Source organism: Borostomias antarcticus (assembly GCF_949987555.1).
Source record: "Borostomias antarcticus genome assembly, chromosome: 3".
NCBI classification, from domain to species: domain Eukaryota; kingdom Metazoa; phylum Chordata; class Actinopteri; order Stomiiformes; family Stomiidae; genus Borostomias; species Borostomias antarcticus.
Window position 1 is genome coordinate 1163260 of NC_140236.1, and position 15000 is coordinate 1178259.

The 15000-nt window shown below is 45.3% G+C and overlaps 1 protein-coding gene across 1 annotated transcript in view; it reads right to left on the reverse strand.

Moving 5' to 3' along the window:
• The window catches only part of LOC311329869 (adenylate cyclase type 6-like), a 56661-nt gene that overhangs the window by 18453 nt on the left and 23208 nt on the right, over positions 1-15000 (reverse strand). Inside the window, exons 4-6 of the mRNA XM_084461813.1 lie at positions 2749-2898; positions 1404-1525; positions 20-131 (exon numbers count right to left, since the gene is read on the reverse strand). Of these exons, the coding sequence (XP_084317939.1) occupies positions 20-131; positions 1404-1525; positions 2749-2898 (384 nt within the window). The remainder of the gene's footprint in view (positions 1-19; positions 132-1403; positions 1526-2748; positions 2899-15000) is intronic.

A 15000-nucleotide genomic window follows, 5' to 3' on the forward strand; every position in this document is an offset into this window, starting at 1 on the left:
CTGAGGTAGCTCAGCTCACCGAAGCCAGTTTGTCGAAGCGAGCGAAGAGTTCGTTGAGCGTCATGACGAGCTCCTGGGCCGTGCACTGAGACGCCAGGCTGGTGAAACCCTCGATGTCAGCAAACAGGATGCTGCAGGGAGGTGGCGGAGTTACGGAGATCAAAACAGAGAGAGAGTGAGATAGACAGAGAGGGGGAGAGAGAGAGAGGGAGGGAGGGAGGGAGAGATGGAGAGATCAATGAGCCTAGTTAGCATAGTCTAGTGCCTAGCAGGGTGGCTACTGTGAGTGGTTTATTGAGAAAGAGATAGAGAGAGAGAGAGAGAGAGAGAGACAGAGAGAGAGACACAGACAGACAGTCATTTGTTCAGCTCTGGTTCATCCTAAGTCAGCTCCTCTGGCCCTTCCCACTATGAATCAGCACATCCCTCTCTCTCTCTGTCTCTCTCTCCCTCCCTCTATCTCTCCCTCTCTCCCTCCCTCCCTCTCCCTCTCTCCCTCTCACTCACCCTCTCTCTCTCGTTCCTTCTCTCTGTTTCAGGAGAAGAGATGCTCATCTCCGGCTTGTGGTTGTAATTAAGGAGGAACAAAACAACAGAAAGGAAGTTCCCAGTACGAGCCACCAGATGGCGCTGTTGGCCCCGCTATGTTCACCCACCAGTACGCCACTCACCGACTAGTGAATCTCAAGGCCAGAGCAACCTGTTCATTCCACACACACATCTGCAGGTAAACGGGTGAATTGAGAGGGTGTGTGTGTCTGCGTCAGGGGACCAGGTGTAGTCCTGGGGTCCTTTGTCCTCGGTCCGGTGGGGTTATCGTTTGATAAAGAGATCCGTATCAAATGTTTGGGAAAAACATTTCCTCTCTAAACTAAGTCGAAGGCTCTGGGTCAGACATGTACGGTACGCACGGAGGGACACACTGCACTGGGAAGGAAGCAGTTGGGTCTTTGTGCTTTCCTACTCACCGTATAGGAAATATATCATTGTATCGTGATTAACAATAACGACCAGCACAATGACTCAGTGCTTCCTCTTCGAAACACTACACCCTATAGCATTTCACAATAAGCATTGAGGATTGAGTATTTGGGCCAATAACAAATGCTCCTTGTTCGGGAATTTGCGCCATTCAGTGATGTCTTGCCCCGCCCTGCCCCCCCCGCCCTGCCCCCCCCCTCCACCTTGTTCCAAATTAGCCCCCAGCACCACTTGTTGTGATGTTGTTGTGCTTCTGGATGTAGATGTTGTTGTTTACCTGACATTGTTGTCGTTTCCCTGACATTGTCGTTGTTTACCTGTCGTTGTTTACCAGACTTTGTTGTTGTTTACCTGCCGTTGTTTACCAGACTTTGTTGTCGTTTACCTGACATTGTCATTGTTTACCTGTCGTTGTTGTTTACCTGACGTTGTCGTGCTTCTGGATGTAGATCTTGTGGAACATCATATCCTCTTTCTTGGCATTGATGTCTGCTTTCATCTCCATGGCAACGTGCCTCGGTAGCACTGACAGCAGCAGCCGCTCCTGAGTGAGAGAGAGAGAGAGAGAGAGAGAGAGAGAGAGAGAGGGAGAGAGAAATGGAGAGAGAGAGGGAGGGAGAGATGGAGAGAGAGGGAGAGATGGAGAGAGAAAGGGAGGAAGAGAGAGGGAGGGAGAAAGAGGGAGAGAGATGGACAGAGGGAGAGAGAGAGATGGAGAGAGATGGACAGAGAGAGAGATGGAGAGAGAGAGAGATGGAGAGAGATGATAGAGAGGGAGGGAGAGAGATGGGTAGAGAGAGAGATGGGGAGAGACAGAGAGAGGGAGGGAGAGAGATGGAGAGAGACAGAGAGAGGGAGGGAGAGATGGAGAGACAGAAGGAGAAGAGGAAGGAAGAAGGACAGAGAAACAGGAGTCAGTGCGTGAGGGAGAGGGGCAGCATAAAGAGAGAGATGAAAGTGAATAAACTCAGTTTTATTTTCCTCCCTGTTTTCCCAGCTAGAAGTCTCACTGAGTCACTGCCATGCGTGGGAACATGTTGGTAAAATATTCAGAAATTAAGAAACACTCCCGAACACATTGTTGACCTCAAAAAGATGAGACAAATAGATCAGCCAAATAGATTCTCTGGCTCTTGTGTTTGTGAATGTGTGCTTATGAATGTGTGAATGTGTGAATGTGTGCTTGTGAATGTGTGAATGTGTGCTTGTGAATGTGTGAATGTGTGCTTGTGAATGTGTGCATGTGCATGTGTGCTTGTGAATGTGTGAATGTGTGCTTGTGAATGTGTGCTTGTGAATGTGTGCTGTGTATGGGTGTGGCTGTGAGCACATGCAATATGTGTGTGTGAGTGTATGTGAGTATGTATGTGCCTGTATGTGTGTGTGTGTGTGTGGGTAAGAGAGAGAGTATGTGTGTGCCTGACCTGTGTGTGCGTGTGTGTATGCGTATGTGTGTGTGAGTGTGTGTGCGTGCGTGCCCGTGTGTGCATGTGTGTGTGTGTGTGCGTGTGTGTGCGTCTGTATGTGTGTGTGTGTGTGTGTGTGTGTGTGTGTGTGTGTGTGTGTGCGCGTGTGTGTGTGTGTGTGTGTGTGTGTGTGTGTATGTGTGTGTGTGTGTGTGTGTGTGTGTACCTGCTGCTGGTTCTCTCTCTGGAGGTGCAGTCTGGCCTGGATGTATCCCCTGGTCTCCTGGAAGGCCTGTCTCTGGTCCTGTATGTGGTGTGTGTGTGTGTGTGTGTGTGTGTGTGTGTGTGTGTGTGAGTGTACCTGCTGCTGGTTCTCTCTCTGGAGGTGCAGCCTGGCCTGGATGTACCCCCTGGTCTCCTGGAAGGCCTGTCTCTGGGACACCTCGGCGGGGTAGTGGGTGCAGATGCCCACCATGTTGGTGCACAGGAAGATCAGCACGTTGGCACTGATCTGGGAACAAACACACACACAGGCACACACACATACACACACACACACGCACACACACACACACACACACACAGGCACACAGACACACACACAGGAAAGCACACACACAAACACACACACACAGGCATGCATGCACACACACACACGCACGCATGCACACACATACATACAGGCATGCACACACACATACACACACACACACACACATACACACACACACACACACGAAGATATGTAAATAAACACATTTCAAAGTAGCACAACACAGTGAACCTCGGTCGACATGAGCGAGTCTGAAAACAAAATTCATATCGTGTCACTCAGGATTCCACTGATATCTGTAAAGCAATCAGATGTGATGTGACTGGATATGATGAGCGTGGCACGCCACCGGGGCATTCTTAAGATACCCCCCCCCCCCCAGGAGAGAAACCCTGGAGCAGGGGTAACTACCGTTGTCTGCCCTCTGATTATAGAAATAAGATTAGTAGCACGGCCACCTCATGATTAAGGGGACATCAGCCAGGCAGAATGATGGCGTTTGGCTTCCTTAACAGTGCTCTGTAAATGGACCTAGCCAATAGATTTAAACATTTTCCAGGAGCTTGCTCAATCGTCTCGTTGAGAGAGGTCAGGGAAACAGCTCGCCTATTTCGGCCCCTGGGTGAACTGTTTTTTTGCTTCCCTCTGGAAGATTTAGTGGTAGGAGGGCATTGTGTTGCCTCTGTGTATGAAATGCGCTATACAAATAAGGTTTGATTTGATTTGACTTCACGGATCACTCAATGCATCGGAATACATCCGATCTAACGACATGAAGAGGGACAGACTTTGGGGTAAAGTGGCCAGATAGCCCTATAGGTGGCAGGTCATACATGTAGTTTAGGACTATTGTTTAATTTATGGAAAGAAATACAACCCTTTCTCAGGATAGAAAAGTCAGATATTGACCAAATTCAGTATACTTGCATCGGATGACTTCTACTTTACGTCCTAAATGGTTTGTCATTGTCACCCTTCGTAATCCTGAATTGGGGTGGGGCAGTCTTATTTCGGCAGGGGAATGCCGAATTAAAACTGCCCCCCTCCCACCAACTCATGACGGTGTGCTCTGTCTGAGTGGAATAACTAGACACTCAAGAAATTATTCTTAGTAAGATGCTATATTAGCATCAGGGCAGCGTGGTTAATGCACAGTACTGTATATCACATTCTAGTCACTGTATATCACATTCTAGTCACTGTATATCACATTCTAGTCACTGTATATCACATTCCAGTCACAGGCACACGACCAGAATAGGCTAGCAAGTTATCATTGATCCCGAGCTGACACACAAGAGAATAATATCTGACTCTAAAAAGCCTGTTAATGTTTGAAGTATTCCCAGTAGTCATATAGCCTATATTTAAGGCAGAATGGGTGATAATCGTTCTTTCGGGGGGCAGGGCAGTCGTTTTTCGGCAGGCAGTCGTTTTTCAACATAACACCGGTCCTACTGCCACAGATGGTCTGGAATGAGGAGCTGATTAGCACTGATAAGATACTGTAAGGACAAGTGATTACAAGTCTTCTCTGTACGCGCCGTGCTTGTTACAATTGGCCAGGGTTGAAAATCCGAAAACTTTCCAGAAATATACAATGAGAAGTTAAGCTCGAAATTATGGAAATGCTGACCTTTGTTGTAGCCTATCAATCAATCAATCAAAGCTTTATTTGTATAGCGCATTTCATACCCAGAGGCAACACAATGCGCTTTACAGAGAACAAGGGAGGTGGGCAGACATCCCACCCCTACATATTCCAGAGGGAAGCAAAAAAACAGTAATCACCCGGGGGCCAGATAAGTGAGACTGTAACTGTTTTTTTTTCAGCAACTCTATATTTTATATAATTATTTTAGGATTTTATCCCATTTCCACCCAATTTGGTGGCCAGTTGACCCTGACGTAGTGTCCAGTTACCCTCTACTAACTGTTGAGGATTCATCACACAGCCCGGGCCGGTCGGCAATAGGAAGGGTTGAGACAACTCCATGACTCTCTCAGCTCGCAACCGTAATTCCAACGCCGGACAGGGTTGCTGTCGTGTGACGAACCCTCAAGCTGAGATTAAACTAACCACCCTCGGGAGCAGCGGCCCAATAGGCCCCTCCCTCTGGGATCCGGCCATACTCAGATCTGACGAGACCACTGGTTCTGAGTGGGCAGCTGCACCGGACCACAATGCATTAGACCGCTACACCACCGCACACCCCTATAACAGGGAACTTAAATGTAACCTAGTTGGGAAAAAATAAATTCCAGTTAAAACAACCTGATTTAATGCAAATTCAGTTAAATTTCAACTCTGCACTGTGCATTCCTCCATCACATGCACAGCTAATTCCTAGCATCCTGGGGATCAATAAAGTATCTTATCTCATACTAACAGGGCTGTAGAATCCATTAAAGTTCTACTCACAAATAGTATTGTATTTTTTATCATTTGTATTAGAAATGTTTGCCTGCCTGCAAAATGTATGAACAATATTTGTCTGTGTATGACAAAGTAAACAGAGTTGGTATAAATAATTCCCAGATAAATTCCTTTAATTCCTGTTAATTCCCATTAATTCCCATAAATTCCTGTTAATTCCGATGGAAAGTTTCCAACTCTGAATATTCACAGAATTTTACAACCCCACAGATGGCAAATACATGTTCTATTCTAGTGCTTAAGCGTAACCTTTTCTTGTTAATCTTACAAAGTTTGGGCAGCAGAGACGGCTGCATATCTTATCTTAAAGTTGTTTTTACAGGGTTTTATTTCTATTCATAAACCAAATCAATTTGAACCAGATTTCAATAATAATGTCACTGAACTGCTATCAGACCTGCAGAACGTCACTGAACTCCTATCACACATTTGCTGTTATTAAATGCGCAGCTATGAACTCCACTTTGAACCCCGGCTTGTCTGTTCTCATCGGGGGGGACACATATTCTCATAACCCAGTATCTGCTGTATTTCCAGGTCTCATATCAGATTCATCCTGACGGACATATCCCACACCGTTTATCTTTCATCTAGACTACGATAGACATAAACCATTCTAGAACAGATCATTTGCTAGCTTCTCCAGCTGCTATATCACATGTAAACATTCTCCCTAATTCACTGTCTGTCCATGATGTAGTCATTACTAAATTTACTCTCAAGGACATACCAGTCTTTAATATGACATTACTAACAAACAAAGATGTTTACAAATACTTTAGAACTGAACACATTTGTCTGAGAATCCTGGCTCTGTCGATGACCAGCACATACTTTGGTATGCAATAATCATCATTCAAAACTGTATTATTTGGACCAAGAACAACTCCATCTGGGTTTTTCAGAGGAAAGAAAAAGCCATGGATTCAGTCAGGATGGACGCAAACTTCCTCTTGAGATCTAGAGCAGAATTTCAAATTCAAAGAACAAGAAGGAATTACTACTACAATGGGGCTAGACCCAGCCACCTCCTCACAATGAGACTACAGAACAATTAGAAATATTCAAAAATACCATCTTTTAGATCACAAGCCCTTCTATCTGATCACTAAGAAATGACTATAGAATTACATCCATTTTATGCATCACTATATTCCTCTTAAGTCTCATTTGACAAAGTTAAGTGTAAAAACTTCCTAAGCAATTTGAAGCTTCCCTCTCTTTCTCAAGAGGAAGCTAACCATCTTAGCAGACCCATCACACTAACTGACTTGCTTAAGGAGATCACAGGAATGAAGAAGGGAAAGTACTGTTGAGACAGGCGTCATCAGAGCCCACTCACCATCAGACAACATGTGTCGTCTGCTACATGTCATTCATGCTGCCAGACATTGGCACACCCTATGCGGTCTTATCCTTAGAAGCTGAAAAAGCGTTTGATTGGCGTGGAACTATTTGTGGACGGTTCTTGAGCGGTTTGGTTTTCACGAGAGCCACTAGCTCAGACAATTAGACAACACTCAGACGACACTCTCATCTCTCCTATCACAAATAATGATACTAAACACCATATTGAATTGTATGCAGATGATATATTGTTGTTTATAGATGAGGCAGCCTCTTCTTTTCCACATATTTTAGAGACATTCAGATAATTCAGTACTATATGTCTGGCTACAAAATCAACTAAATGAAATCCTCACCACTGCCATTAAACTCAACAATAGATGCATCTGCACTACCTTTTCATATACCCATAGTGAAGAATAAGTACTTAGGTACTTAATACCACTACTAAACACTTGAAAGGCATTCTTAGCCGTATAGAGATGGACATAGACAGCTGGTCACATTTTTCACACTCACTACAGGCCTGTGTTTCTAACATTAACAGAGACATTTTACCACGTGTGAATTTCTTTTTATCTACAGTATGCTACCGCTAGTCGCTCCCACCAAATACTGAAACAAAATTCATTCTCTAGTTTCCAAACTGATATGGGATGGAAAGCGGCTGTCTTCAAATGTTTATCTTGCAGCGTCATGTCATATATCTAAGGGAGGTCTTTCGGTCCCAAATTTCAAACATTATTTCTGGTCTGTTGTACTTCGTCCTGTCTCAATATGGTTCAACACCAATGCATCAGTCTCTTGGAGGCCCACGGAGGAGAGGCTTGCTTTTCCCCACGGGCTGCAAGACTTGCTTCATGCAGCTGTACCACTTAAACGCTCCACGTCACGATTAGGGCCTATTGTTTCTTATCTTATCACTGTGTGGCGTGCAGCAGAGAGAATGGCTCAAGCCCTGAAATGGCATCTGAATAGCCCAATTTTAACAGCTACTCACTCAATGAAAACGCCTCCCCACTCTGTGACCTCTGCCCTGATGGACACATACACAGGTACTTTTTTCTAACATATGTTTCGGGAGTGTAGCCCTGTGGCGTCTTTTCGGAGTCAGGTCTCTTCCACATTGTCAGTTATGTCAGGAAATATAACACCAGGTTCACCTACAGCCATGCTGCTCTTAAATGATTTCCAGCTACCAAACCCCGAGAAACGAGTAATACTAGCAGGTCTGACCGCAGCCAAGAAGAGGCTGGCTCTCCGCGGGCAGCCTCCTCACTCTTACACATACACAATGTTTAAGCACGTCCTCCATGTGACTCGATAGCGCCTCCGGTGGTTAGACTGTGCGGTGCAAGTGGGCGAACAGTTGAAGATGCACATGATAAGTTAAAGGAATTACTAAAACGTGGATGAGGCCAATTAATGTCTAAGATGATCCTATAAGATGGTAAATGACTAATGTAAAAAGAATGGATAAAAGGTGGGAAAAATAGAGAATAGAGTAGGCAAAATGTTTACCAATATTGTGAATATTTTCCGTGTAAAATATGTAATATTTACGTATATTTATATGCACAACTCCAGTACTTCCTGAAATCAGACATGATTCTCTATTTCCTGTCCTACACTATTGGATGAAGTGATTAATCAGGTGCGCCTGACTGCAGCACAATGATCAGGCTCACCTGATTAATCAGTTCATCCAATAGTGTAAGACAGGAAATAGAGAAGCATGTCTAATTTCAGGAAGTAGTGGAGTTGTTCATATAGTCCATTGACCTGCTCTCCATAAGGAACATAGTAAAAAAACATGACACCAAAAAAGGAAAGACGTAGAGAGAAACAGAGAGACGTGGAGAGAGAGACACAGAGAGAGAGCTAGAGGCTGTGAGAGTCTCTCTCCTTGAACTCCTTTGCTTTCAGGCACATGCTGATAATACACTGAGTCCACAGCAACACAGCACAATACGAGAACGCTGTGTGAGTGGAGTTCAGATAAAGCCTAGTTAGCTTAGCAGGGTCGCTGATCTCAGAAACATTCCTCCGTGTGTGTGTGTGTGTGTGTGTGTGTGTGTGTGTGTGCGTGTGTGTGTGTGTGTGTGTGTGCAGGCAGAAGGCCAGAGTCTGTTAGCCATTTCTCCTCTCACCAGGCCTCAGCCAAGACTATGCACAGAACACATTAGAGCAAGACCTCTGGATTTCCCCTCCACTGTCTACCACACACACACACACACACACACACACACACACACACACAGCACGTCTCTCTCGCGCGCGCACACGCGCACACGCACAGCATGTCTCTCTCTCACTCTCTCTCTCTGGCACTCACGCACGCACGCACGCACACACACGCACACACACACACACACACACACACACACACACACACACACACACACACACACACACACACACACACACACACACACACACACACACACACACACACACACACACACACACACACACAGCATGTCTCTCTCTCACTCTCTCTCTCTCTGGCACTCTCTCACGCACACACACACACACACACACACAGCATGTCTCTCTCTCACTCTCTCTCTGGCACTCTCTCACACACACACACACACACACACACACACACACACACACACACACACACACACACACACACAGCATGTCTCTCTCTCACTCTCTCTCTCTGGCACTCTCTCACGCACACACACACACACACACACGCGCACACACGCGCACACACACGCACACACAGCATGTCTCTCTCTCACTCTCTCTCTCTCTCTGGCACTCTCTCACGCACACACACACACACACACACAGCATGTCTCTCTCTCACTCTGTCTCTCTGGCACTCTCTCACGCACACACACACGGACACACGCACACGCTCACCACAGCCTGGGAACAGAGTGTGACCCCTGACCTTAGGACAGACTGTTTCCTATGAAGATTATATCATCGATAATGAGAAAGACATGCAAGGACAGGAAGTATCCAGATCCTAAAACAGTGTTTTGTCTAAAATAAGTCCAAGAGTTTCTGGAGAAAAGGGCTCCTTCTCTATGAAGTGGCAACACCAGTACCAGCATTTTACAAGTCCAAGTTGGTATGTTGCCAAACCAGTGTGTGTGTGTGTACGTGTGTGTGCTTGCGGGCGTGGGTGGGTGTGTGTACGTGAGAGAGAGACATGCCGTGTGTGTGTGTGCGGGCGTGGGTGTGTGTGTGCGTGACAGAGAGACATGCCACGTGTGTGTGCGGGCGTGGGTGTGTGTGCGTGAGGGAGAGACATGCCGTGTGTGTGTGTGTGTGCGGGCGTGGGTGTGCATGTTTTCGTCTGAGCACACATGTATGCTGCATGCCCTCTGTCACATGCGCATGCCCTCTCTCACATGTATGCTGCATGCCCTCTCTCACATGCGCATGCCCTCTCTCACATGTATGCTGCATGCCCTCTCTCACATGCGCATGCATTTAAGCCATGTCATTCCCCTCTATCTGTTACCCATAGACCTGATCTGAACAGACAGGCAGGCGGGGGAGGGGGAGAGAGCAGAGAGGGAGAGAGCAGAGAGGGAGAGAGAGCAGAGAGGGAGAGAGCAGAGGGGGAGAGAGCAGAGGGACTATACATAGCACGGGGAAGTATGTGGGCTGTTGACAAAGACACAGAACGGCCTGGCGAACACAAACTGGCTTAGTCTCCTGTGGGTCGGTATGGAACAGCAGTAGCAGGTTCACCTGCCTTCTTCACACAGCCTGCACCTGAAAAACCTGGGTTTACACTGTACACACACACACACACACACACACACACACACACACACACCGACCGCTACGCTGTTACCACAACAAGATGGGGATGGAAATTTACAAGCTTGGCTTCGTCCATCCCCTTTTCAAATCATGCATTGTCTATTGTTTGTTACTTGTTGTCTATTGTTTGTTACTTGTTGGCTATTGTTTTTTACTTGTCTATTGTTTGTTACTTGTGGTCTATAGTTTGTTACTTGTGGTCTATAGTTTGTTACTTGTTGTGTGTACTGTCCTGTGTTTGTTATCTGCGTGCAGGTTTGAAATAAAGTATGATTGATGGGAGTCACTCTCACAACAACCTCTGCTCCGAATAAAAGACATCGCCTGGAAACGCTGGCCAACTGCCACAACGAGACGGCCCTCGCTTATCTGACCAGAGTGACTTCATTATTATTTTTTTTACAATTTCTTTCTTGAAGATTTTCCCCCTGTTAGTACAGAGATAGTTCAACCCCACCCCCTCCCTCTTCCTCCTACTGGTTCCATACAATACAAGGAAACAGTGGAAAGTAAATAGAGTAAAATAAAACTACATCAATATCAAAGGACAGGCGAATGATAGTAAACACACAGATATGAATGTGTAGGTTATATTAACCACAGAGCCCTTTAAGATGTAGATTCAAGTATAGAGTAAATGAAAAGCAATACAAAAAAGAGCATGCACACATATATGTATATATACATACATATACACATACCTAAACACACATACTTATATAGTATACACATACACGTATAAGTTTATGAATAGGGACAGACCAGGGCTGAGTTTCCCAGAGGCATCTTAGCGCTACGTTCATCGTAAGCTATGCCGTTCATCATAGCGCTACGATGCCTCTGGGAAACTCAGCCCAGTGTGTCTCTAACGGCATGGGTTGGGTGGCGACTAGGCCTTCGTTCCAAGTCGGAGATGAAGGGCCCGGTTGAGGCTGGAGCAGGGGTGTCAAACTCAAACTGGCGTGGGGCCACTGCTGGTATTGTCATATCATAGGAGGGCCACTGCTGGTATTGTCATATCATAGGAGGGCCACTGCTGGTATTGTCATATCATATGAGGCCCACTTCAGCATTTACAGTAAGTACAACAAGTATGCACGATATTTCTGGTGTTTTTTTATTTCCATTACTAACATCCAGATTTCCAGTACTATAGAATTGGGTTTTTATTTCAATTATATATGAATGGGTAGTTTGAAAAGGTATGAAACAACTAGAAAACATAATTATATTTAAAAATAAAAATAAATAAAAAATAGAATTTGGCGGGCCGGATTACATTATTCAATTATATCATTTTTGACATCATGTTGGAGCCTGAGGGAGGGGGGAGGAGGAATGGAAATGGCCCCTGGGCCGTGAGTTTGACATCCCTGGGCTAAAGGGAACGCTTGTGGACAAACAGAGCAGTAAACCGAGCTCTTACAGATGTGTTTGACCATAACACAGCAAATACAAGTCCGGGATTTACTGCTGTGAAAACCTGATGTGACAGAACATGGAATAACTGTTTGATTTGTTTTCCACTGCGGGCAGATGTGTTCTAAAATCTGTCGTGACTGTGTGTCTTTCAGGGTTTCTGGGAGAGCTGGAAGCGCTACAGACGAAGCGATGTCTCCCGGTCGAGAGTCAGGCCAACCAGTTCCTCAACTCACCTCTGAGAGAATCAGGGCCTCGAATGACAACAAAGTTGTTGTCATAACTTCACTGCTGTGCAGGGCAGCTACAGTACAGGAGAAACAGTATCCCCAGGATTGAACTTCATCAAACCAGACCACGGCGATTCATGCCACAGCTTCTCTCAATTAGCCGTGAACCAATTGCGAGTCATGAATAAATCAGCGAGGGCCCCCCGCGGTGAGGGGCCCGGGGTCTCTTCCTGTTGTGCGGCGCGGCTGGTGACCTACATTGAGACAGGCACACCGGTGCCTGACAGCTCCGATACAACCTGATGGCATTAATCCTTAACAGATGGTGCAGAACTGAGTTGACTGAACCAGAGAACTTTGTTAAATCGCCAGCGAGATACGAGACCACCTGTTCCACAGAACACCCATAGCGAGCGTCTACACACTTCCTGCTCAGCCGGTCCGAACTGCTGGTGCTGCTGTTGTGACACTCTTAAATTTCACAGACTCAAGAGTTGGTGTAATGACATTCAATCCGATTGGTCTGGACAACCGGACCGCACTCATACACACACTAATTAAAGGGGCAGTGTGCCACTTGGAAAAGCATATTCATCATAGTTTTTCCAACGCATTTACATATGCCCCATTGACTTCTATTGTAGCCCAGTGAGAGCCTGCAGAAAAACTGCAGCTAGCTCAATACTGGAATGATCATTGAAATGATGGTCTCTATGCTTCAGGTCCATGGTAGACAGACCACAAATAGGGCCAAATGTCAAAAATAGCACACTAGCCCTTTAAGAGCTTGGGAATCACACATGCTATGGATTCCAGGATCTGAACTGGTTAATTGGAATGCAGACAGTTTTTAAAGACAGTGTACATGTATAGTAAAGCTGAGTACACTGTGGTGTTCGCGTCCCAGGCACCATCTGAAGATTAACACACACAACTATCAAAGGTGGTTTGAATAAGCCATGTGATCTGGCAGGCGGTGTTCGGTGTGTGTGTGTGTGTGTGTGTGTGTGTGTGTGTGCGCCTCTTTGTGGATCGGCAGGTCCAAAGATTTTGAAAACATGATAATAACTAAAAAACAGGAAAAGGGCATCTGATGCAACACAACTACCGTAAAGACTGTTCATCTGTATCTGCACCACACTGATCTCTGAACATAGCCACACTGTACATACAAACACAACAGATACCCTTTAAATACGTTTGGAAATAATACTTTTTAAAAATGTTGCAGTGTTTACACAGTTCTCACTTATTTGTATTTTCCAAACTACAATGTCTACTGTACATTGTTCTCTTTAGTTTAGGTTTTCTATACTTATGTGTATATACACACAGCTCTGTCTACTCATCTCGTTAGTTTAGTACCCGTATATCTTTCGTTGTATTAGCATGTTTGGTTTTATTTCCGTTTCTGAAGTCTTCATAATGCCCGTCTATACATTCCCCAAAGCCCTGGATTCAACATTTACTTAAACTGAACCTCTTTTGGCAGATGGACCTGAGAAAAGTCTAAACATTGGCTTATAAGGTGAGACTGAACAGCAGGTGCTCCATTTAGTGAGTGACAGAAAGAAAGAAAGAAGGAAAGAAGGAAAGAAGGAAAGAAGGAAAGAAGGAAAGAAAGAAGGAAAGAAGGAAAGAAGGAAAGAAGGAAAGAAAGAAGGAAAGAAGGAAAGAAGGAAAGAAAGAAGGAAAGAAAGAAGGAAAGAAAGAAGGAAAGAAAGAAGGAAAGAAGGGAGGAAAGAAGGAAAGAAGGAAAGAAGGAAAGAAGGAAAGAAAGAAAGAAAGAAAGAAAGGTAAGAGCCTTTGTCCTGACGAGCCTTTGTCCTGACCGACACACACAGCCAAACTTTAAATCACAAAACTTCATAACACACCGAGTGTGAGTGACCAAGGTCTCTGACAGGTGAGCTGTCATTCAAAGCAAAAATAAAAACAATACACATCAGTATACTAAATACAAAGACATAAAAACAAAAACAAAAAAGATAGAGAACAGATATCCATTCCTTTCAGATGGAAACAAAACATCCTGGGCTTGATCCAGCCTACTGATCAAAGCGCTGATGTTAATAACATGCAACACAGTGAGGCCATTAGCTTCCCGCGCTATTCCTGCAACTCTCAGATGTTGTCGTCCTGTCGCTCTCAGATGAGTCGTTAGAATGACAAAGTGCTGTCTGTGAGGGAACGATGAAAACCATAGAGGAAGATGCATTCTCTATCCCTGAATTTGAATGGGTCCAGCCAGACCCACCCAAGTGTGGAGATCGGTCTGGCTATGAGAGACTACATTTATCCTGTTGCTACCTTCGTGCAGCCGACAAGTATCACAAACAAGCAACTAGCCAACTATTATGACAGAGCAGGAACAGAGGGCAAACTCAGAAGATGGCTGTGGTAATATTGATATACCGTATCAACGGCTATTAACGATCAAACAAAGATATTGGATGTGGCCATGAAAGTCAATATATGTGCAAATAAAGTGAGATGTGACTCACGGAAATAAAGATCTGGCCAAGGGTACCTGGGGAAGGTTACTCTGACCCACTAATGATTGAGCAGACAATGAGTGAACAAGATTAAACCGACATTCCGACAAACTGAAATGTTTTACCAGGGCGGGTCTACGTTATCAGCACATGGGAGAAGAGAGAAGAGCACAGAGCACTTGCAACTAGCAAAACTAGAGAGACAAATTTGTGTTGTGCAACTTCTGTCCAGCCGCGCACATACACAAGTACCTGAACACGCACGCACACACACATCTACACACATCCACACACAGGGGTTGCGGGGTTGGCGATTTGCAGGCTTGTCTCCAACCAA